Below are 25,378 nucleotides of genomic sequence, written 5' to 3'. Positions count from 1 at the left end.
TAAGTTATCTCAAGATAACCCTTGTATTACGTATCCTTTCTATTCCTATACCCATGATTTCCCTTGTTGTCTGTATTTTCTTCCCTTCCACCCCCCATTTCTGGGAAAACATCCTCAAGCCCATCCAGCTGTATAGCCATTTCCATCTTCTTCTCTTGTCCAAAATCTTGAGTGTGCTTTCTAAGCTGGGCTCACTCCCCTCCTCAATGTTACGTTGATGGAGTTAAGCACAGCAGTCACAGATGTTAACTCAAATTGCTTCTTGCTCTTTCATAACTTATTGATCACACTTAAGAATAATTTCATTTTTTTTTCTGTGGTGGTGCATTAGTAACAGGATATTCTGTGATCTTGAAGAAAAACTAAGTATTAGTTTTGTTCACAGGTCAGAGACTTACTCTTCTTGCTTAAGGTCACACAACTTCACTATGGCATCTTTGAAGAAATCTTTCACAGGTTATTCACTTGGTGTAGGGTCTTCCTGTTTTTTTTGTTTGTTTGTTTTTAATTGCTTGAAATTCTGTTGTCCTTAACTGAGCATTGTGGAAAATCATTACCTATGATAGACTAACACCGTTGTGGTTGTATATTGAGATTTGTGGTGCTAGTTATCTTCCTCCTTGTGGAAGTGATAGAAGAACACTCAAAGAATAAAAGCCGGAGATAGTAATTAAAAATTTCACTATAATTAGTGTTTTTAATGATTTTGAAGTTGTTAAGCTGGCAACTTATGTAGGATTGGAAGCTCTCATTTACTTTAGGTGAAGTTCACATGAAAAATAATTGTATTAATCATAAACTTAATCATTAAGTTCTTCAAGGTGAGCATTGCATAATGAGCTACCAAACTTGCTTCTGCTTTTGTCTACATTTTGCTTTAGTCAGTGACTACACAACGTTGTAGTCACTGTTGCATCAGTTCATTCAGTTAACCTCTATGCGTATCTGAAAGAATTACTCAGATTTCTGAAGCGTTGTTCTATGGACATATAGACAGAAGGAAAAATTACCACCTCACAACAGTACAGTTTTTCCTCCTTGACCCGCATTTTTTCCTCAATATGTTTATTCCTTCTTTGTACAGTTGGTAGTTTTTCAGAACACTTAGATCAGATAAATGGAAGAAGTGAGAGTGTGGACAGCACAGATAACTCCTCAAAACAACCCAGTGAAGTTGCATCTCATGTGGCTCGTCAGCGATTAGAAAGCACAGAGAAAAAGAAGATCTCTGGAAAAGTCACGAAGTCCCTTTCTGCAAGTGCTTTGTCCCTCATGATTCCAGGAGGTAGAGATAAATCTGTTGATTTGAAATGTTGTGATTTGTTCATACTGCATGGTTTATAATGTAAATGTAAGATTTTGGAGAATCCAGAATGAATTCCATGTCAAGTTTTGTTTTTCCTTTTCTCATTATAATAATGGTCTAATCTAGTCAGACAGTTACAGTGGTCAGACCACACCCGAGAGACCACCTCTGACAAGCAGACTGTAGCTTAGTGGTAGCTACTTTGGTTTTGACCACATGTGTGTGCAGCAGGATGCAGACTTCAGTCCTGGTCCATCCTGCAGTATGGTTGTAGCTTAAATTCTGAGCAGCTTGCTATGTACAGCTCCATTAATAACTGCTTTTCGGTTACAGCAGCATGTTTGGCGTGGCTAGTTTTCTCCCATCTCCTGTAAGGAAAAGTGATAAAACAGAACAAAGTGTCCCCGAAGTGGAAATAGCCAATAAGCTCCTTTTTCTATTACATTGGCTTGCATGGAGTGATCAACGTGTGAAGCCAGAAATACTGCTATACATAAGTGGAAGTGTAGTAGCAGTAGTATTAAGTGTTTCCAGATGAAGCACTGAGACTTCATATTGTAGTGGTTCAGAATCAAAGTCCAAATTTCCCAAACTAAGTGATTTTTTTCAAAAGTGGGATTACGCATTAACTTCATACACTGGCCATATGCTGCCTTTAGACCTTAGGTGTAATATTTTAGTATCTGCTGGTGTGATAATGCAGCCCCACTCTGCTTCATGTGTTCGTGCTTCATGCGTTGAGTCCACAGCCTGGCGGAGAATTTTATGCAGGGCTGTAGGCTTTGGTTCTGACCGGCAGAGGTGGAGAGAGCTGATATTGTACCTCTAAGTTGTAAAGCACATGTGCCTTATGCTGTCTGTAATACCTTGGTGAGCAGATGCAGTGCTATTGTCCATGAATCTTAGAGAATTTTAAGAGGTGAAAGGACTGTCTGAGCACTATTAGTGCAAGAATTTCTGATTCACCTCATGATGTTTTCTACCCTTCTTCACCATACAATTTAAAAAACAGCATAGGCTTCCTGTGTAATATCTGTGATAAGCACCAACTAACCATGAGAATTTTTAATGAGATAAGTCAAGAGGAAGTTTTAAAGTCACAATTATAGAGGAATATTTTGCCTCTGCTTCAGTGCGTACAACCCATTGCCCATGAAAAGAATGATTAGCATTTCTGTGATGCTGTCTGAATGTGAATGATCATTCTCACAGAATGCATGTGAGAGATGAAGATGTCTTTATTTTTACAATGGGAAAGATAGTGACTGTGTGTTTAGCCTATGTAGGATATTTTCAATTCTGAAAGCATTGTGGCCAAGAAGCAGTCTGGGCTTGTTCTTTGTATAGACTGTTTCTTTCAAATAATCTCTCTGTCCCATAAGTCACAGGTGTTTTTCTGGTATGTCCCTATAGCACTTAGTACCATTTTTGTTTTTTTCTGCTTGCAGAAGGTCTATAGGGCATGCTAATTATTCAGGTTAGCTATCACAAGAGCATGGTACACATGCAGGCAATCTACACAGACAAGCAACACTCAGTCATTTATAAGTTTGTGTTCTATTGGTTCTTTTCACAGCTGTCAAAAATTGCTGTGTTCAGAGATAGTATAGTCTGAATTACTGTGTTTATTAACTGAAGGTTTCTTTCAGTTTAATCTCAGCATTCTATGAAATCTGAACTTAACTTTGGCTACACGTAGGAATGTTCTTGTCACGTTCATATCAAGCAAAATCTCATATATTACTTAATACCTCCCAAAAAACCCACCTTATTCACATTCATCAATAAAATAAACTACAACAACAGATGGCCAGTGTCACTGATCATGTGGCTGAGAGTCACAGGATGTGTCCCACACTATAGAGAGAAATAGATGAGGGGATCTGGGAATGTTTCGGAACCAGAGGTGGTGACAGTTACAGCCCACTCTGGGTTTGGCTGGTAGTGGGAATTCAGCGTTAACCCAGTGATAGCTATCTGTTGGAGCCTTTGGTGACTCAGATTCAGGGAGTCAGTATACTCAGTAGTGCCTTTGTTGACAAAGCCTATCTGCCCTCACATGACATTGCTTGGCACAGCAGCCAAACCTGGAATGTTTCTGGGCTGCATTCCTTTCAAGAGCTGTCATCTTGTTATAGTCACCAGAGTATTTTTTTTAATGCTGCAGCAATTGTGTTTACATTTGCGCAAGTGTGAGCACAGTGTGCTTTCAAAACAATAAAATAAAATGAAGCCATAATTGATATTGTTGTAAGAAGGTCTTGCGGTCTTAACTATCAGAATGTAGGAATGGAGATTTGGTACAAGCATTGTGAGTTACTGTCCATGTTCCAACTAGATACTGTGGTTTAATTACAGTAGTGTTTTTAGATATGTGACTGAAACCAGAATACAAACACTTTCTTTAAAACTGCTGGTTGATCTGACAGGCGGTTTTGGGTGTACTCATGATAGCATCTGCTCCCAAAGTGATGTTCTTTTCACATGTATTTATAAGGAAGAGGAATGAGGACTGTTCTTTTAGAGTTAGCAATGAGTGTTTCATATCTAAAAGGAAAAAACAGCCTACATCTAGCAAGTTAATGTTAGCATTAAGAAATCAGGGTTATGCTATGGGGGAATTAAATTTATTTCTCAAATTGGGTTTGTTGGTCAAGCTTCAAATTCACTAAGCTTCATGCGCATTGAGGAGAATCTTTATGCAAACGCAATGAAATAATTTGTCACAAAGGTGTCATTAAACACATGCCCAGTTTTGTGTGTGTGTTTGTGTGTGCTCAGAATGTATTCTTATAGGCACTTTTTCTTCCAGATGTGTTTGGTGTTTCTCCTCTGGGAAGTCCTATGTCACCTCATTCACTATCATCTGATCCTTCATCCTCCCGTGACTCCTCTCCCAGTCGTGATTCTTCAATTGCTGCTTCAAGTCCTCATCAGCCAATAGTAATTCACAGTTCAGGAAAAAAGTATGGCTTCACCATCCGAGCGATCAGGGTTTACGTGGGTGACAGTGATATCTACACTGTGCACCATATTGTTTGGGTAAGTGAAATCTTTTTCTTACATATAGCCAGAGAAAACTAGTGATATATTTCCTTTTGATCTTTTGTGTACATTGTATTTGCTTTTTGACAGCTACTGTGTAAAATGTAATCTTGTGCTGAATAGTTATCTTGGAATGAAATTTGTGCCTGTGCACAAGGCCAGTGCTGGCAGCAGGGACGATTAAACCCATGTAATACACATCTTTGACAGGAGTAGTACCTGCGTATGACCACAGAACCATAGAATGGTTTGGATTGGAAGGGACCTTAAAGATCACCCCATTCCAACACCCTGCCGTGGGCAGGGACACCTCCCACCAGCCTGGCCTTGCACACCACCTCCAGGAACGGGGCGTCCACAGCTTCTCTGGGCAGCGTGTTCCAATGCCTCACCACCCTCTGAATAAAGAATTTCCCCGAACATCTAATCTAAATCTTCCCTCTTTTAGTTTAAAGCCATTTCCCCTTGTCCTATCTCTACACTCCCTGACAAAGAGTCCCTCCCCTGCATTTCTGCAGGCCCCCTTTAGATACTGGAAGGCTGCTGTAAGGTCTCCCCAGAGCCTTCTCTTCTCCAGGCTGAGCAACCCCAACTCCCTCAGCCTGTCCTCATAGGAGAGGTGCTCCAGCCCTCTGATCATCTTTGTGGCCCCTCTCTGGACCTGCTACAACAGGTCCATGTCCTGGACCTGGGGCCCAAGCCTGGTGCTGATTAACAACATGGGTCAATTTCATTTTTAGCAAATTTGGCACTTGTAAAAAGGGTACTGTGGCTTAGAAAATGAAAGGGTTGGTGCAGCCCCTTTTTGACTGGGGGCAGAGTCTGCAAAACTAAGAAACTGTAAACAGAAAATTTTGAAATATACATCAAGTTTGTTAAACTGCTTCAATTAAGGGATTCACTAAAGTCGGGTTACTTCCACATTTGACTGGTCATTAGGATAATTTAAAGTACTGATTTTGTGTAGAAATTTGCAAATCAATTTGAAATATGAAAAGCTTTGAGGATCTGTCATTCAGGAAAAAGACTGACTTGGGAATAAATAATGTATCTTTCATCCTCTGCTTGCTACTCATTTGAATAAAGAGAGAGAGACAGGCTAAAGAATAAGACAGAAGTTCTTGCATTTGCACTGGTTATCAACTTCCTCAATTGTAAACTAAATCTATATATTTCTGCAATTATATACGTATATATATTTATTTTACACTTGAGGTTGATAACCAATCATGTATTTTATATATTGTATATATTATACATAGGTATATATGTGTGTGTGTGTGTATAAATGTTAAACATATTCCAACTACCTTAAAATAATTTTGAAAAATTCATTACAAATATATTACAAGCTTTGAAGTTTTGGATGATGTTTTGTTTCAAATATCCACTGTAGGTTTTGAAATAGCCATGCAACTGATGAAATAGTGTATCGTTCATGTTTATTCATGTTTCAATCATGTTGTTTACCTCTCAGACATACTAATTCATCAAGAACATTGAATGTTGAGAGTGGCTACATGTGACTGATAATAAACACAAAAACTGAAATTCTTGTCACTGGTATAGTGTCACATCAGTGAAAGGAAGGAAAGAAAAACAACGCTGTTGCATTAGAAGTGAAACCTTGACATTTTTCAAAACACTATCAAATTTTTAATATTTATATATTTTTAGCTCTGTAGGCCTCAGTAGTGGCTACATGACTTAAAATTCTTGAAGAGCTCATTTAAAAATATAATAACTTATTCAAGCCACTTTCAACATCATTTGCAATTCTGTTTGTTTTGGTCCTTCATCACCTTTGTGCCTCATTGTTCCCTCCAATGGGCAGCCTGGTGAATTTGGTCCAAATACAAACAGTCCTCAGCTGTGTGGTGGCGTTAAAAATGTGCATTATGATTAGGGTCCTGTATGTGATCACTGCCTTAATTACATAAGTATTTCTCAGTGTCAGATATTAACTCTTCAATTCAAATTTAAAATTCTGGCATGGGAACTGAATCACCCCTTCTTTATATCATGCCCTGCTAAGCAGATTTTACTTAACTATCAGCAGTGATGCGGTGTTTCAGTGAGCTTTGAAACAATTCTACATCCCATATAAATACAAAAATCAAGCAAGCAGTTGATGATGAAATGATGACTTGTCGGATTTTCTTTTTTCTTCATTCATAGGATTTAATATCTGTAATATCTGTATTTCTTTGTTGTGTTTAAAAGACAACCACTTTTATAGAAGGAATTGATTAAATAAAGCTACTCTTGAAAGCATGGAGAATAGTTTTAACAAGCATCCATTTTCTCCATCTGTGATTTCTAGAATGTGGAAGAAGGAGGTGCAGCACACCAGGCTGGTTTAAAAGCTGGGGACCTGATTACCCATATCAATGGAGAACCAGTGCATGGTCTTGTTCATACAGAAGTCATTGAGTTGTTATTAAAGGTAACTCTTGGTTAGCTGGGACACAAAACCACTTTGCAGTTCCTCACCAAGAATTGTGGGGTTACGTTCGCTTCTTTCAGAGATTAGCTATCAGGTTTTATGATTGTTCAAGTACAAACTCTAAGTTGTTATTGCAGTGATCTGGAGAAAAGTCAGTGACTCTATATATCCTAGTATGACTTTAGTTTCACTGCAAGGAACTGACACTATTACTGGTATAAAGTCTATTTGGGTACTGACACAAAGGTGCATCTCTCGAAAAACTTGACATGTGCAGGAAAGCACTTCTGTGAATCCAACCATCTTCATCAGGTAACTCAAGCTATTGACGATAAGGCTACTTGTCATTTTCTCCTTATCAAAGTGAAATCAATGAGGAAAAGTGGAAACAGAATATGAAATGTTTTCTTTCCTGCTGTACAGGAACTTGCCTTTCATAATCTTTAAATAAGATGTTTCTATAGAAACTTATTTCTTGAAAACAGCAGCTTTGGTCAGTCCATGCTCCCTTTTATCTAGCTACAATTATTAGAATTTATTATTGTCCTAAAGCTGGTTCTTGGTATGAAGTAGTTTAGAAATTTTGACAGCAATTTGAGAATTTTCCAGTCATCGTTTATCTGGCATAAATTAGCCTGGCGACTTCTGCATGAAGTTCCCTATACTGCCAGCGCTTAGTCTGTTGCTGTTCTATTGCATTTGTGTTTGTCGTGTAACTTCAATTTAAAGCCAAGAGGTCTTCTATTACTCTGCCTAAAGATTGTCTGTATTTTGGCAGAGTGGCAACAAAGTGTCAATTATGACAACCCCATTTGAAAACACTTCCATCAAGACAGGACCTGCCAGGAGAAACAGCTACAGAAGCAGAATGGTTAGGCGCAGTAAGAAAACCAAGAAAAAAGAGAGTTTAGAGAGGTGAGTAAGCTTTGTGGTTCATGATGAATGTATGTTCTTGTGTGTGTGTGGACATAACAATTAATTTTAAAATGAAGTTAATCCAATTCCCTCTCATACTTTCTGCCCCTCTTTTTTACCTTCTACTCTGAGATCCTGTGGGTGTAACACATTCTTTCATTCCCATTTTGCCTATAGTATATCCATTAAAATGCCACTTAAAAATTTTCCAGGGAAAACCGTTACAGGGAAGAAAATGAGTAACTGAGGTTGTGTCTTCATTTGGATTCAGTATAGCTTTTTCTACTTCATTAAACTTTCTAGTACTAAGTTTATGTGTATTTTTTGCTTGATGCTGATGTTTACACATATTCCGCAAATACATTGCTTGTACTGTATAGATACTGAGTTTTGGTGGGCTCTTAAATAAAGAAAATTAAGATTTATACTCATAAGAAGTTAATTGTTCCTCTGAAATTCAGTGAATACATTTTAGTACAAATAGATTTAGTTAAAATATCTGTCCCACTTACTAGCAATCAGGATATTTTCTGAACTTCATACTCTGCAGACAGGTTTGGTTTCATGCAAACATAGATTTTATACTTCCTTTCATGTGGAGTACTAGGAGATTGAAGCAATGTCAGCCGCAAGAGCTTTGCCTGTGGTAATGGTATCTTTTCTGCTTATAACGTTTTGATTAATGTTGTGCTCTTCTCACACTAGGAGAAGATCTCTATTTAAAAAGTTGGCCAAGCAACCCTCACCTCTTCTTCACACCAGCAGAAGTTTCTCCTGCCTGAACCGATCACTTTCATCAGGGGAGAGCTTGCCTGGGTCTCCAACCCACAGCTTGTCTCCGAGGTCACCTACCCCAAGTTACCGCTCCACTCCTGATTTTCCGTCTGGTGAGTGTAAAAGAATGGAGGGCAGAGGAAAATTACTTGAAATTGAAGTATGTTCTGCTTCTTGTGAGCCCCCCAATGCTATCATGCTCTACTGAGAGCAGTCAGCTCAGACAGACGTAGTTATTGAACAGCAGCTGGTTTCTGTCTGGAAAGGGAAAAAAAGATTCTTGATGCAAAATCCAAAGGGGTTCTCATGATACAAAAATGGAATCGTCTGCTAGGTTTGTAGTTTTGTAGTTTTTGATAGAAAATCTGAAGTCTACAAAGCAACAAGTTGAGTAATAAACAATCCAGTTTTAGAGTACAAAGTAGAATCTTGCCTAGGAGAGGCTGATACAAGAATGAAACCGAGGAAAAAGTTGCTACATGATATAACTAGCACGGGCTCTCACAAATGTGAATTTATTATTGAAAAGATGAACCAGCTGCTGAAATAGAGATGTTTCTGACTTTTAAATGGGCCTCATCTGCTGCATTTTCCTATTGCACTTTTGTTGTGATTTTAGCGTCTTCTAATAAAGTGAATGCTGTTCTACAATCCTATACTGAAGGTAAATTATTTGGAAATCTTAATCATTGCTTTGAAGTGCCAGAAAACATTAGGTATTCTTTTTAAATAGAAAGAGGCAAGAACTCAAGCAGGATGAAGGAACAGAGGGTGGAAGGGCGAAATAGCAACATTCTGGAATGATGAGGGTTTTAAAGCCCAGTCACTCAAAACCTTCCAAATCTTGGAACACTATAGGAACAGACAGCGCACATCCTTTTTGGATAAGTGCAAGCACTGCCTCTCACTCTTCTCCTAGGCAAGATTCAGTTATTCCTTCTAATCTCATGCTTGGTTTGTTTCTTCTTTTTGTAGGTACTAATTCTTCCCAGAGTAGTTCCCCTAGTTCAAGTGCTCCCAATTCTCCAGCTGGCTCAGGACACATAAGACCCAGCACTCTTCATGGCTTGGGTCCAAAGCTTGGTGGGCAAAGATACAGATCTGGAAGACGCAAATCAGCTGGCAGCATCCCTCTCTCTCCTCTGGCACGGACACCTTCTCCAACACCCCAGCCCACATCCCCTCAGCGATCTCCATCACCATTGCTAGGACATTCACTTGGAAATACGAAAATAGCTCAGTCTTTTCCTAGCAAAATGCACTCCCCTCCAACTATTGTAAGGCATATTGTTAGGCCAAAGAGTGCAGAGCCACCACGATCTCCACTCTTAAAGAGAGTCCAATCTGAAGAGAAACTTGCACCCTCTTATGCCAGTGATAAGAAACACTTATGTTCACGAAAACACAGTCTGGAGGTGACCCAGGAAGAAGTGAATAGAGAATTGTCCCAGAGGGAAGTAACTCTTCAGAGTTTGGAGGAGAATGTATCAGATGTGCCATCACTCACACGAGTCAGGCCTGCAGAACAGGGCTGCTTGAAACGTCCCATTTCTCGTAAATTAGGTAGGCAAGAATCCATCGATGAGCTAGACAGAGAGAAGCTGAAGGTCAAGATAGTTATGAAAAAGCAAGATTTTGCTGAAAAAGCAAATGCTGCTCTACATGAACATAGCAGCGAACCAGAAAATCCCAATACCTTAAGATTGGAAGAAAGAGACAAAAAAGCATTCCAGAAGGTATTAGAAAGATCAAATCAGTTTGAAACAAAAATCGTTGCTTTGGAGACCCAGTCAGCTGGTGGCATACTCAAAGACACCCTTCAAAAGAATGCAAACTTGAGATCAAATGAGTGCATTGCTTTAGAAGCACAGACGTTGTGTCATGGGCCTCCGCTTAGTGAATTCAGTCACCTTTCCTGTGACTTCAAAAGAACTTCCCCTCCATGTACACTGCAGGATGTACCGTCGCAGTCCTCTGACAGGATGTTTAATGGAAAGGGAGAAAACACAGATAAAAATGTACCAACAAAAGAATTTGTCAAATATGAAAGATTAGATGGCAAACTTGCAAATATTGATTATCTTAGAAAGAAACTGTCCTTTGAAGAAAAAGATGAGAGTGTCTGTCCAGTGCTAAAACCCAAGCTGACAACAAATGTTCATGAATGCCTTCAACTTAACACAGTCAGACCCATAAGCATACAGCAGGATTCCACTACAGTTGCTGAGGGTAGAGCATTCATCAACAGTGCACATGCTGCTCAGATTAATTCCGTTTCTTTTGTTCCCCTCAAAACCTTGAATGGCCGAGCAGAAACGGGTGTGGAAAAATCAGCCGTGATTTCCACTGAGTCACCTGTCAGAAAAAGTCCATCAGAATATAAACTTGATGGGAGGTCTGTTTCCTGCCTGAAACCAATAGAAGGCACACTAGACATTGCCTTACTTTCTGGACCACAGGCTTCGAAGACCGAGTCGCCTGTGTGTGTACTGCCAGAAGGACAGAGTGCCAGCAGTGATGTGGGATCTTCTAAACCTGCAGCACCACAAGAGGGTGGTGGAAAGGCAGAACTGGCCTGTCAGAAAGAGCAGTTGTTAAGCTATTCAAAATCTAGCAAAATTAACATATCAGAACCTCAGGTTCTGCAAATAAGCAAGAGTTCTCCAAATCCACCGGTCATGCCTGTGGCTGCAGAAGTAGTGACAGAGAAAAAGGCTCCTAGTCCAGCTGCTAAAATCAGTGTTTCTGTTGAAGCTGTTCAAAAGAAAGACACCTCCCCTTCAAAACAGAAGGACAGTTCAGTGGAGGCAAAGTCCAGCACTGTTCAGAGTCAGAGTGTTAAAACTACCCAAACATACTGCAAACTTTCTACTGTTCAGAACACTCCTGAAAAAGCTCTAGGCAAAGAGAAGCAAGGGCAAAAGGAGCTGCCTGCCAGACAGCCAATAACCCAAAGAAATTGTGAACCTACCCCTGCAAAGGTGGAGGTGATCAGGGAGTCGTCTCTGAAGGTATCTGTCTCAGATGTTCTGACAACAAGCTACTCCAAAAGCAATGAAAAAAAATCTGCTGATTTTGCCATTCCATCTCAGATACAAGGAAAAATGCAAGCAGCTGGTCCCAAGGCACAACCTAAGGATAGCAAAGATGCTCTAAAACAGTTAAACAAAGAAGACACTGTTGTCGTTAGTTTTGTAGAAAGGGATATAACCAAGCAGAAAGTTCTCAGTGAGTCTAAGAAAGTTACTATAGAGTTAAAGAGTGAAACTCCTCCATCCAAACGACCCTCAATGGATTGTGATCCTAAAAATGAGAAGTCTGTACTGCTGTCCTCTGTGCAGAAGGACAACACCAAAGATTTGGGAAAGAAAGATCAGAAACAGGTCCCTGACATAAGGCTACAGACCACTGAGAGAATGCAGTCCAGCCAAGTTCCTCAGCAACAACTTACTGCTCTGGTCTCCCCTGCTGCGAGAGATGCTGTAAGCAGAAACTGTGCTGTAGATGTTCATGTAGGTATTCAAGAACATGTGAAGCCTGCTGCCACCTGTGTGGAAAGCAGCAGTAATAAGCTCAGGCCTGCTTCTGATGTGACTCCCTCTAAGTCTAAGCACTTGGATAAACAGACCTTTTCACAAAAACCATGCACTCCAGAAACAAAAGAAAAAGAAACAATTATTCAGGTGTCTGTCAGCTCACGGAAAGATGGCAAACATGCCAGTAAAAATGTGCCAGATCCCTCTTCTTTTGTTTCAGGTTCTTTGAGAAAAATGAACAATGAACATGTTCAGGTCGAAAAGCCTGTGACTACTGAGCATGGATTGGTATCCACCCTTCAAGTGAGCACCATCACTGCTGACACCAAACCCAAATCCTTTGCTCTTTGCCCAGGACCAACAGGCCCAGAGATTTCTAAGCAAATGCAAAGGCAAGAACCAGCAGGCTTTGGGGAATCTGCTGATCAAAAGCTGCTTCACCTCACTGAGAAACAAACCATGTCTCCAAAGTTTTCCACTGTGAAAGACTGTCTCATGCTGAGCAAACAGGCAGACAGAAGCCCTAGTAATCAGACGTCTCCGGATAAAAGACCCGAAGGAAAAACATGCACTGATGCACTTTATGTTCAACACGACAGTGGGAAAGTAGAGCCCACCCTTTGCCTCACAAACAGTGATGCCAGAGCAAAAGGAGCAGAAAAATCAACCACAAGTAGCAAATGCTCTCAAGATTCAAAAGGGAAAGGACAAGTTAATCAAAAACAGCCAGAGGATGCAAACAAACAGGCTGCAATGAAACATTTGTCAGGTGCCAGTGGGCAAAGTTCTTGTCATGTGGCTGCAATGCCAGGAAAACCACTGACTAGTTCAGCCAATTTCTCTGAATGTAGGCAAGAAGCATTTGTTTTGTCTTCAGAGAAGAGTGATGCATCTTCAGCAAAGGTTAAAGCAGCTTCACCTGAGCTTCCTGCGGCCAGCTGCAAGGAACTAAGTAAGAAAAGCACCTCTTCCACAGGGTATGGTAAGGCAGAAATGACTAAAAGTGTGTCACTGGTGACCTTGCACAGTGCTGCTGTTGTAGTAGAAGCCCACCACTCTACTTCAAACACTGGGGGGAAACCTGGAAATCAAGAAAAGTCTTTTGTTAACACTGTGGATGTAAAGGGAAAAGATGCTGTTCAGGCTCAGCAGTCTGCTTCAAGAAAACAGAATGTAGGTAAAGATTTATCTAGGTCAGCAACCACACCTGACCGCCAAAATGCACTTTCTAATGACAAAGACTCAGCTCGGCAGCGGCGAGGAAAGGAAGCTTTGCGGAGCAGTCCTCACAAAAAAAACTGTTGACTGTACTACCTGCAGATATAACTTCAAAACTAGCTGAAACAAAGACAATATATTTTGACCATCTTTAAACCAGCACTGTGTAGTGTCTTTGTGTGGCAAAGCTTTCATGTCACTGACAAAAAAGAATGGGGATATATAGAAAGGACTTTTTTTTCAAAATGCCTTCCCAATGTTAACCGGTAAAACTGTTACCATATAGTATTTGTACAAAAATAGATAAACAGCTGAAAGCTGTTGAAGAAATGATTTTCTCTGTAAATACCTGGTGATGTGTTTGGGGTTTGAATGTAGCATATATACTTTGCTGCTGATTGCATTGTTTACTCTTCCCTTTTTTAAAGATAGTTGCTTTGCTACTTATTTGCCATACTCAAATATGAAACTGAATTACTAAAACTCACAAGTGGCGTGGACGTGCACAAGTATTGGTCTAACCTGGAGGATAAAAACATGCCACATTTTTACTTACTAAAAATCCTAGCTAGAGGTAAAAATACAAGAAAAGAATAAACATGGTGAGTTATTGTGAGTTTTTACATGTATTGTTAGTAATCAGATTTTGATAGTAGTATATCTGGCTAACTGCTTCACCAGATCTAACACAAGATCTAACTGCATCTCCCTACTGCACAAAGCCTGCCTGGTAGAGTGGGTGTGATTAAAGATAAGGGAAGAGCGCTTGGCTATCACGGCATCCCAGGAAGAGTTGTGTTCTCTGGTGGAATGGTTGTGCTGGTCCTGTCTGCTGGGAGTGTATTCTGTCACCTTCCCCTCAGACAAGGCCGAGACTCTGAAGCACACGCCGTGTCTTTGGTTTCTGCTGCAACCCTCTCTTGGTTTCCTTCAGCTTTTTTAAATTCAGGCCCTTACAGTGTGAGGCACAAATATAAGCACATGACTTGCAGTACTATTATGTTCATCATGGGTTTTGACGAATTTAGAGGATGTGTGTTATGGCATCTAGGCCTGCATAATTAGCTTCATACAGCTGTAGCTTTTTTTTTTTTTTCTATTTTATGGCAATTAGGGTAAAAAGGAAAAAAAGCAGTTCCAGTATCATATCTTCAAAAAAAAAAGTTCAGGACATCCGATACATTTTAATATGTAGCTGGGGCCTTATGTTGTAGACTTTTAACTTGCTGTTTTTTAGCAAGAAATTCTGGGTTTCACATTAATTTCTAAATGCATTGAGTAGCTCCATACATTTCATAACATAATCTTTTTATTTGTATGCAAAAAAAAAGAGTAATACTGTAATTATAAAAGAAGCATTTTGTAACAAAGGAACCTGTTGGAGCTATTTGGTGCTAGAATGTGACTGTGTTTTTACTTTTGCTAAGCCTTATTTAAATTTTGTATACTGTGGAACATGTAGACTTGGATCATTTTAGTGTGGGGATTATTAGTTTGTTTTGAAGGATGAAAGGTAAAACATGAAACATGTACAGGAGCACTACACAATATCCTTGCAGATATGTGTTTTTAAATGATTGGGATCAACAGAATGGTGGTTTTGCTTATTTCTGTTTTATGTAGCTAAACTAGACCTAGGCCCATACCTGTTTCATTGGGGTTACGGATTGTCTTTTCTGTCTCAAAAGCTAGAAATTTGTTCTTAAAAGCACAGTATAATCTTGATTCGGAGGTTTGATTGACAACTGATAGTATGCAGAATTAATTTCCCTCTGGGAAATGCTTTATTACACTAATTAGTTGAGTTGGATTACAACAAACCTGCTATGGAAAGAAAATCACAAACAACAACTTCTGATTTTTTATGTGACACTAGAACATATGCACTGCCTTTGGTGCATTCACAGAGGAGCTAGTGAGTGATGGGTAATTTTTGATCAGTTTTGAAGAGAAAATGGTCTCAACATTTACAGTTTATCTGTGCTTTGGCAGTTACTACAAATGAACGCTAATGCACTTCAATATAACATTTCTGTCTGGGAGGTATTTCCTAGTTTACAGTCTTCTGCATTTTTTTAACTCTCCTCTTGTTTCCTTTAAAGCACATCTAGCTATTTGTTTACAGTATACCTTTATGTATATTTTGTATAGTTCATTATCACTTCTGACAAATAAGTTTTTTGCATTTTGGAAGTGTAACAGTGCGTACGCTTGTGTTTATGTAGTACCTGTTCGTTTGTTGGTGCTTACCTTATCAGTGAGCTGTTAGAGATCCTCCTACCTGTGTGCTACTTGGTCAGTCTTTCTGTGATTGTAGATTTGATGTGTTCCTTTGTAGCTTACTGCTGTAGATTGCTCAGCTTACCAGAAAAAAAAAAAAAGTAAAAAAAAAAAAGAGAGACAAAAAAAAAAGAAAAAAAGAAAAAGAAAAAAAAAGTTAGGGTCTGTGCAATAAAGTGTTTGCAGTCTTATTTTCTCTAAGAAACTCCTTATGGATGTCATAATTGTTGCATATTGAACACAATTATTTATACTTATGCAGTTGCATAACATTGAAATAAAAATTCAGCATGAAACACTGTTGTGTTAGTATTTTCCATTGAATTGCTTTCACTCACGTAACTTCAGGCACATCCCTGCTGTACTCAGAGGTGGGCAGTTTTCTTCCCTCAGACCAACCCAGTGCACCCCTTCAGGCATGTGCTGGCCAAGGATTTTGCATGAGAATCGTTGTCTGGTCTAGAGGAGGAGGAGGTTTGGAGAGCTGAGTATCTCATGTCAGGCAATGGCTAGCACCACTGCACTGCTGCTCAGTAGGTAGGCGCATGGATGGACAGCGTACCCTGACTGCCAGTAACAGCTGCAGCAACCTGAAATGTGAGACTTCGATCCCTCCTCCAAGGCTTATATAATCATTCACTACAATAAGTTAGGGTGTTTTTCAGTACCTTCTCAAAACACCAAATCTTTATCTTTTTTTAATTCATGCTAAATTCTCCGCCTTAAAAAATTCATGAAGCATGAGTGTTAAGTGCAACATTTCTTCAGTTTTGAAATCTCTACCCTTGAATGTATTCAAATCTCCCTTTACTATTTTGTTTCACGTAATACAAAAGATGCAGAGAGCCAGGCGGAGGAGGTGGAGCAGAGCCCCTTAGTGCCCAGTGGCCACTTTGATGGAGACAAATCCTTCTGTCAGGAGAAGCAACGGGCAGGACTATTGCTCCCCTAATTTCCATCTTTCTGTCTCTTGTAGAGGAGCACATCCCCACGTCCTTACTGTTCTACTGCCAATGGCTGATAAAGGAGCTTTGCACACCTGTTTGGCATGTGCCAGGTTATTTTTGTTCATGTTTTACTGGTGTGTTTTTCTCTGTGCTTTTCACCTCTACAAAACCAAGTGCATCTGCATTACAGAATCACTTGTGTTGTGTTCTCTGAATGAAACCAGTAAGTTACCCCCAGCCTTTCTAACTTGCCGAAACCCAGCAGAAGACAGATGCTCTGCAAAATTGGTACAGTGGCAGGGGATGTGCATGAATATGGGAGCGGAGAGGGGGATCCAGCAGCTTGGGGAAAGGAAATGACCAGAGTTGAGAATTGACTGTATGTGACTGCCTTGCCTGCTGTGCTGTCTCTGACTGTGGACAGCAGTAGCCATCCCTCGGTGGGGAACTGTAGAAAGCTGCACATCCACAAATCCCCACAGCACTCGGGGCCAGCAGAAAGGGGTGGTGTAAGGGGGTTTGTGTTGAGGAAGGAGAAGTCAGGAGAGAAATGCTGACCATCAGATTTGGCATGGCCTGTCATCCTCACTTCTGCCATTGTAAGAAGAGCCTGCGTCTCACCTGGGTTGGGAGTCCTTTTCACAGTTTGAAAGAGAAATGTGGGCTTCCCTCTTCAAGAACTGAACTTCCAGCTTGCAAGGTTCCTTTGGGCTCTGTATTTTCTCCTGAGATTGGCAAGAATTAGCAGGGATGTCATGATTGTATTCAGAAAGTACTTAGCAGCTCAAAGAATAAATTGCAGGACTGGAAGATACGAAAGGGTGTACAGATGTCCCAGTTCATGGCTTGGGTGGCATCAGTTTTTCCTTTCAGTGACTATATCTTTAGTATATGTAAGCTTTGTGTTATACCATGGTTTCAGTGACACCTGTATCCCAGGAGTGAGTTGGGTTCTGTTGAGCACCATTCACCTCAGGCAGTTCCCTTGTCCCTGCACGCTGACTCCTTGGCTGCACTTGAAAAATAAAAGTCCTGACAGGACACCAAGGAGCGCATTAGATCAGAGCTTGATTGGGTAAACAAATTCTACAAGGAAAAATAAATCTACTGTCACGTTCCATATACATCTGTGCTAAGTAATACAAGACTAAATCTTTGGACTTCAAAAAAATAATATATAATCTGGACATTTTGGTGTGTTATGTAAAAATGTTCCTTCAGAATAATCACTCCCTGTATTCAGGATTTTTGTGTATACTCTATATACTATATACGTGGCTCAGCACTGTTGTTTACAGTGTCCTAATGAATGGTGTTTTACAGGATAATAAAAGCAGAGAGCCTGCTCTGCGTAGGTGACACTAATGTAAATCACAGAGGAAACAAAACTGGCATCAGATGAAGATAACACAAGTTGTGTGGAAGGGAGAGAGTTGCAGAAAGGTCTGTACTTAACATGCCACGCTCAAATGTATCTTGCACATGAACACATTCACTATTTTGCCTTTTCAGACAGCTTCAAGTTTTAACTGACTGAAGTCCATGTGCAAATCTACCCTGTGATGCTGGGGAGCATTTCAGAAACTGTTAATGCTTAAATCCAAATGAAATGCCAAAATCCAAACGAAGCAGTGTATCAGGAAGTGAGTACCAGCACAACACGCTGCATTCCCTTCAAGTCACAGATATTTGCAAATCTCCTGATCTTTGCAGCAATTTTTAGTGCTTAACCCACGCTATGAACTATGCCATGCTCTTTTTGCTTAGCCACTTATCTATTGCTTTCCTGAACCCACAAGTTGGTGAGGGAAATAACTGAAGCTGTAGGTCAGGTCGCTCTTGAGGGGTACCCACACTGACGTTCATCAGGCAGTGCGATTATTGGCATTGACTTGTTTAACCAGTTGTGTTTGCAGAGGGAGGGAGCCTTGTATCCTGAACTGCCTGGCTGTTGAGGACAGGTCGGGTTGTCCTCTGGCTGCCTGGCTGGCTTGGTGACATCTCAGATCCGTCATTAAGGAACTGCTCACTGATGCGGGCACCGAGGGCAGCTTTGATGCTGCACAGCTTGTGGGTTCAAACACAGCGCCTGCCTGCAGGGTCAGGAGCAGGTCTCTGAGAGCCTCTCAGCAGCAGCAGGAACGGGGAGTGTCTATAAGCAGCATGGAGAGCTGCAAGGAGAGGCACCCTGGTGCCCAGAATCTGAAATTTTCTATGGGCAGATAAATACAAGAAGATTTCAGGGAATTTTTTTTGGGCCAGGAGCTGAAGCTGAGTTTTTGTATTCCCAGGTGGAAATTGCTCAACGAGAGCTTGGAGAATGTTCAAGGAGTGACCACGACTTCTGGTTGCATGCAGCCAGGAGCCTTGCTGTGGACAGACCGGGACTCCGCGTGCTGCTGGGGCTTCTGTGGAGGCAGAGGGGCCATGTCGGGCCATGTCCTGCCAGGTTGTGCCTGTGCAGCGGGGTCAGCCTGCTGGCAAAGCCCTAGTGCCAAAAGTCATGTTATGGGAAAGGGGCACGCAGCAAGCTCCCATCGCTTGGCCAAATACACATACTCTTTTAATCAGAATTTAATCAGAAATGTGATAGAGGCTATTGTGGTCTGCCCTGCAGGAGTTGGTCTTATGTGACTATAGGAGCATTGCTCCAGTCCTTCACAGGAAGTTTTGATTTTTTTCCCCCCCTTTTCCTTGTTAACTGAGCAGCATACATTAGTGCCAGCTCTCAAACAAAGCTGTTTCTCAAGGGCAATTGATTAAGAGTGAGAGGGTGAGAGTTTATTGTTATGTTCTTTTTTAAGGAACAAATCTTGCATTTCATCTCTTGGATCTTCCTTCTATAGGTGCCTTAGCCCCAGTGGCTGTGACAGCGATGCTAGCATAGAGATGAACTGGGCATCTCCTTAAGAGAAGTTATTCGTTTCCAAAACCCAGGTCACAGTTTATTTTCCAAGATCATATAAAAGATTTTATTATTTTTCTTAAAATGATAATAAAAATGGAAAGACATTACAAAAGTTAAATGAAATACAGGGCCACGTGAAAAAAAAGGTAAGTTGCCTTTCATCCTAATCCAGTTACTGTACATCTCTTTACACTAAGCGCCCATCATAAACTTAGATTTGCTGATAATTTCGCTTGAAATAGTGAGCGCCCCAAATGGCGATGGCACCACAGGATAAAACTGCCAGGACAACTGCAACAATTCCTGCAGTGTTGATCCCACAGGAGAGTGAGACAGTGACCAGCAGAACCCCGGCCAGCGATTTGGGTTCAGAGCACGTTGTTCCTTCAGGGTCTTTGATTTTATCTGGGTTCTGCTTGCACCAGGTGATTAAACCAATGTTGGAGCAGGTGCATTCCAGGGGGTTGTAACTTAAATTGATTACGCTGTGGGCAGGTAGGGACTCTAGCTGGTCACGGGGTACAGTACGGATCCTATTGTAGGCAAAATTGAGGTAGATGCTCTTGAGTTTTGAAAATACATCTGTGCTGAATGCAGTAAGTTTGTTGTGGCTCAGATCAACATGCTGTAGCTTCCTGAGGCTGTGAAATGCTTGGTTGTCCACTGCAATCAGTTCACAGGACGACAAAATTAGCACCTCTAATTTGGATAACTGTTGAAACAGTTTGTTCTTTGGCACAATTCCTGACTCAAAGGTATTTTGACTAAGGTCCAAGAGCACGAGGTTTTCCAGGCCTTGAAAGAGATATTGAATGCTGGTATTAATGGAGGATGAGGAAAGATTCAGGACCTTCAAGAGATGCAAATTTTGGAAGGGACCCTGTGAAGTGTCAACGTGAAGATGAGTGAAAGCTATGTCCAGCAGCTCCAGGCTACTGCCTTCCTCTAAGAGCACATCTCGGAGGTGGAGCTTTGTGTTGTGACTCAGATTCAGGTGCCGAAGACTTTTCAAGCCACTTAGCGCTTTGCTACAGCAGTCGGGGCTTTCAATGTGACTGTGACTTAAATCGAGGTGCTGAAGCTCTGCCAGTTTCTCCAAGCAGCCAGAGCCCAGATGCAGTGTCTCCAAGTTTCCCTTGACATGGAGGTGGGTGAGAGAGGGGAAGGCGGCAGAGCTGATGTTGCAGAGGTGCTCGAAGGAGTTGATGTTGAGAACTAACTCCCTTAGCGAGCTCATACCACTGATGCCAGGGGGCAAGGAGCTGATGTGGGTGTGAGTTAGGTCCAGCTTTCGGAGCTTGGTCAAGCAGCGAAATGTGTCAGCGTTTAGGTTTCTGAAGTGCCGTAGTTGCAAATAGAGATCCTTGACAGACATGTTACAGAGGCCTTGCAAAACATCTGGGGTTATGTCAGGTTCCTTCTCCACATCTTGAAATGTTCCCAACCAAAGGGTCTGGACAACAGAGTTCTGTATCCCTGCAAGGACCCCAGGGATGTCCGTGCAGCCCCCGAAGTCCAAGGTGTAGAAGTGGGACTGGAAAGCTCCAGGTTCAACACGTAAAATATCATTGCCTTTAAAGATGAGAGTTATGTTACTGGTCTTCTGAAGAATGCTGACATCTTCTGCTGTAATAACTCTTATGTGGTTCATTTGAAAGTCAAGGTATTTGAGGTTTTGAGTTGGAAAGTTGAGAGGGAGCTGCAATGAAGAGATGTGGTTGCTACCCAAGAGGAGGGTATCCAAGCTGTCCAGATTTGTCATTGGGATAAAGGATATTGTGGTTATTCCCGTCTCTGTTAAGACAAGCTGCTTCAGGGACTGAGGGCCAGCAAATGCTGTGTCAGATAAGAACATGAGCAGGTTTCCGGTCAGCACAATGGTCTGCAGATGCTTGTTGTTGTGAAAGGCACCTTCGTACACCCAGCTGATCTGACATCTTGAGAGAGCAATAGAAACCAGCATTAGTGGCCTGTCCTGCAAAACTCTCGCTAAATACCCGATACCCCAAACTGCACATCAAGTATGTAAAAACTCATGATCAGTTGCCTTCAGTGGGATAAAAGTGTCTATCTTTTCCAATGATGCTTGCCCAGTATTTGTAAGCTCATGTTTAAATACAGAATTCTAGGGAGGAAGCTGTACAATAGCAGAAAATCCTTCCCTGAAATGATGGGTGTGGGAAAGCTTTTGTGGATATCAGGGAGACATGAGCTTTTTAGTGTCGTTAACTTAATAAAATGAATTTTCCTGTAAAAAAAATCAAGCATTTACAAGGCCCAAACATATCTTTCCATAGGTTTTAGTGAACAATATCGAAAAGTGCATAAAAAATTGCTCTAGTGACTTTGTTGGTCTTAGCAATAGTAGTACGCAGAAAATATACATTTCATCCATCGCCCTGCAAATGACTGCCTCTGGAGGAGAAGCCTAGACATTGCTCAAGCAAATCAGTCTTCGCTTAGTAAAATACCTCAGCAGTGCTGCTGGTGGCTTCTCTGTGAAGGCAGCAAGATGCTGCTCTGGTGCGCATCAGAAGTCTCCAGCTCTGGACAAGGGCAGGGGGTGGTGGTGACCAAGGTGATGTGCAGAAGTAAGGATGATCTCCCCTACCTTGTCAAGTCCAAGTAGAGAAGAGACTTCAGCCCAGAGAAGGTTGAGCTCTGGAGGGAAGGGAGCATGTTGAAGCTGAAGTCAAGGATTTCTGTTGTGACAGGTAGTGTTCCAGGAATCTCCCTCAGTCCTAAACCTTCACAGCTGTAGCTTTTATTCACTGTAATCTGTGGAAAACATACAGTGAAACTCAAAGAGGTATGTACTGTGAATATAGATAGGAAACTACCACACTTTAAAAAACAAACAGAATTTTGAATTATTTAAAAATGTAGCAGCCAGAACCCTATGAAACACCATCTCAGGCTTGAAACGCACTGCCCTTCGGGTTTTGTGAAGTCTGTTTTTAAAACACACACCTTGAATCTTGTGCTAATTTGAAGTGTGTCTCATCTGGAGTACTTTCTTATCCAAGTTAGCACATTTGAGGATTGTTTACCATTCTGGATGAATTATTAATCCCTTAGATGAAATCCCCACAAAGTAGTTTTGAATTCTGAATTTCATGAGTCTTGTAACAAAGATTACTCTTGGAGAAGTCTAAGCAAAAATCTTGCAGTGAGGAGGTAAAAAAGAGCAGGCCTGGGAATGTTTCTAGGAGGAACACATCCAAATTAATTGGATACCAACTGCAGTTACGCTCTGCGGTGCGGGAATGGCAGGAATGTGTAGCTGGTGATAGACCGAGATCTTATCTGATATGCCGGGCCTTTAAAATTTATATCAGGGCTTTTCAGTTTAAGTAAAAACGAATTGGTCTGTATGCAGTCTGCCCTGTAAATACCAGAGAAGACTCATTAAACATGCCTGACGTGCCTTTGCCTGCTGACTGCCCAGCAGCCAGCCGCAGCCTGAGCCTGTTGCAGAGCCTGGGCCTGTGGTAGGACCATGGCCTTGTCCCACAGCCCCCAGTGGCCTCCCCACACTGCTGGGCCAGACCTCGGGCTGTCAGGCCACAGGACACCCGCTGGGGACGTGTCCCCTGGGCCGCTCAGGGGCTGCAGCTCTGGCAGAGGGGGTGCCCTGAGACGCTCTGCTTGTGAGGAGGTCGACTGGGGTGTCCTGACATCCTCTGGGACATCACTTCCCAGTGCAGGGGAGTGCTCCCATTGCCATGTACGCCCAGCAGCATGCGGGGAGGCCTTGTGCAATGCAATGTGAGGGGTCTGCAAGTCCTCAGGGAAGAGGAGGAGGAGGAGGAGAGGGAGGAGGCAGCAGCAGTGTGGTGCGTGCTGCAGTCAAAGTGGTCTGGGATGCGCAGGCAGGTGGCAAAGGCTGGAGCAGGGAGAGCAGTGTCTGTCAAGGGACAGAGAGGGAGAACGCGTTCGTCCTCTCATTTGGGTGCAATGCCTGTCCCTGAGGGCAGCTGGGGAGCACAGGGGAAGCTGGTGGGAGGAAGCGGGCGGGGGTTTTCACCAACACACTGCTGGGACATGGCTCCTCTGCCGCCTCACTGCCTCTCACCCTGCCTGGGGCCCAGTGTGTGCCTCGTGGGGAGGGAGGTGACAGACAAGGTGGCCCCAAGCCTGCCGTGCTGAGCACCCAACTGGTGCTGGTAACTGTGGAAATAGCAAAATATAGACTCAGAAAAGATGATGCCTTCTATATCAACATGCAGCTAAGAAGCCCTGGGGCTGCCCCCTGCAATGTGTGGTTTAGACAGACGACAGCCACCTAGCTGTCACTGCAAAGGAGAGCGGTGCCTGTGTTTTAGCACCAAAACAAAGTGCTGAGCTCACTCTCTAGCAATGCTGCAGGGCACAGAGCAGGGCTTTGAGGGAGCTGGGGAGGAGCCATCCCCTGGGGCATCCTGCTGTACAGCTCTGGATGCTCTGGTGTTTGTATATTTAATTTGATAAAGAATTTGCTGCAGGCTCCAGCTGTGCAAGGAGAAGGGCTGGTTTCCACAGTGCTCCTTCCCTGAACCCAAATCCTTGCCTTCTGCCCCACTCTGTCTCCCACTTTTTAAAATGAAAAACAAAAACCTCATGGGTCAGACTTTGTTCCTTGAAAAACCCTGGTGCTATCTCACTGTGCTCATTGGGTACAGCGTGCCTGTCAAATGGCACACAGAGCCACCATCATCTTACCCTGCACACAAGATGCTGGACGGAGAACGTAGCATAGGAGAAAAAATCCTTGCCCCTGCCCCCTTTCTGGCTCTGCTGAGAGATCCCCTTGAGCTTTTTGCCTTCCTTTTCACTTCCCTGGAGCCCCAGCCTGGTTTCTATGAAGGGGCAGCGGCAGGAGGGAGTGTGTGTGTGCCAAGAGGTGGGAAAGCAGCGCGTGTCACCGAGCACGTGTCACGACACCTGCTTACAGCCCTGACAAAGGCGTCCAGCCCCCAGAGAAACCTCTCTTCGATTCAAATAGTTGGATGCCAACTGGGAAGTGCCAGCCAGATCCAACCTCTGTGCTTGACCTGCAGAGAGACCAGCGGCCACCACTCACCTCGGTGCACATTGTGTCTGCCGCGCTGGTGGCTCCGTAGCTGGCACAGGCGAGCACGGTGGCGATGAGGAGGCATGAGCCACATCCCATGGCAGAGCAAGGCAGGCTGCCTGGTATCTTCCCTTGAAGAAAGTGAGACAGAGCAGCAAGGGTCAAATGAACTGGGTGAGCTTGCTGAGAGCAGGTTGTACGAAGAAAAATGTTACGCTTGCTAAATCTCCTCCTCAGCATGAGCACAGCGGTAGTTTCAGACTGAAAGAGGAACTTCCGCACTTTAAATATAGTCAAATGACTGTGCACGGATGCTTTTCTGGGGCAGAACAGATTTTGAAAATGGAAGGTGAAGGAAATGGGTATTGCTTATGCTTGTGTAGAACAAAACATCCCCATTAAGTGTGGTGGAGCTGTTAGCTGTATGTGAAACAGGTGGAGCAAAGAAAGAGGAGATGAGAATGCAGTATTCACCTGTGGGGAATATAATTATAAAAGGAAGTCTGAGCCACACAAAAATTGGTGTATTGCTTGTGAAATTCATGAGAACTTGTAAAGCAATTAAGATACAGGCAAAAGCCTTATGCCTATGTTGTTACAAAAAGGGTCACTGCTGAAAACAGCTTCACTCATTAGAAACAAAGCTGAAAATCAAAAGCTGAGTCTGGAAGTGGACACCTTCTATTCGTGTTTGAATTATGAGTAATGATCAGTTTTCTGGAGGAGGTCAATATTTCTCACCACCCCAGGATGGGCATGTGCATAGCTCCTGCAAGTGAGGGGATCCGGAGTCCCAGGAGCATCCAGTGCTTACCACCCCACCACCCCAACAGGGTAGTGTGCTCACCCTGGCAGATAGATCTTTTTTTTTTTTTTTTTCTTTTAAATTATTATTTTACTATTTATTTATTTACAAGAAAAAAGGCAGCCTGCGGGGTGAAAAGTGTCTT

General features: G+C 42.3%; 2 protein-coding genes across 12 annotated transcripts in view; one reads left to right on the top strand and one right to left on the bottom strand.

Moving 5' to 3' along the window:
- Positions 1-15,816, top strand: part of MAST4 (microtubule associated serine/threonine kinase family member 4) — a 303,813-nt gene extending 287,997 nt beyond the window's left edge. For all 11 annotated transcript variants that reach the window (XM_083816619.1, XM_083816622.1, XM_083816623.1 and 8 more), the window contains 6 exons: positions 1,085-1,285; positions 4,119-4,348; positions 6,675-6,797; positions 7,576-7,712; positions 8,418-8,599; positions 9,462-15,816. In XM_083816619.1, coding sequence (XP_083672745.1) covers positions 1,085-1,285; positions 4,119-4,348; positions 6,675-6,797; positions 7,576-7,712; positions 8,418-8,599; positions 9,462-13,327 — 4,739 coding nt within the window. In that variant the 3' untranslated portion in view covers positions 13,328-15,816. The remainder of the gene's footprint in view (positions 1-1,084; positions 1,286-4,118; positions 4,349-6,674; positions 6,798-7,575; positions 7,713-8,417; positions 8,600-9,461) is intronic.
- On the bottom strand, positions 15,559-25,269 carry CD180 (CD180 molecule). Its single transcript, XM_083816650.1, has 3 exons — positions 24,438-25,269; positions 21,987-22,153; positions 15,559-21,312 (listed from the first exon to the last, which is right to left on the bottom strand). Exons 1-3 carry the CDS (start codon positions 24,666-24,668, stop codon positions 19,587-19,589), a joined length of 2,124 nt encoding a protein of 707 aa, XP_083672776.1. The 5' UTR covers positions 24,669-25,269; the 3' UTR covers positions 15,559-19,586.
- Between the last annotated feature and the right edge of the window lie 109 nt (positions 25,270-25,378).

This window comes from Anser anser (genome assembly GCF_964211835.1).
Source record: "Anser anser genome assembly, chromosome: Z".
Lineage (NCBI taxonomy): Eukaryota > Metazoa > Chordata > Aves > Anseriformes > Anatidae > Anser > Anser anser.
The sequence above is the reverse complement of the archived record's forward strand: the minus strand, read 5'-3'. Positions and strand labels throughout refer to the sequence as shown.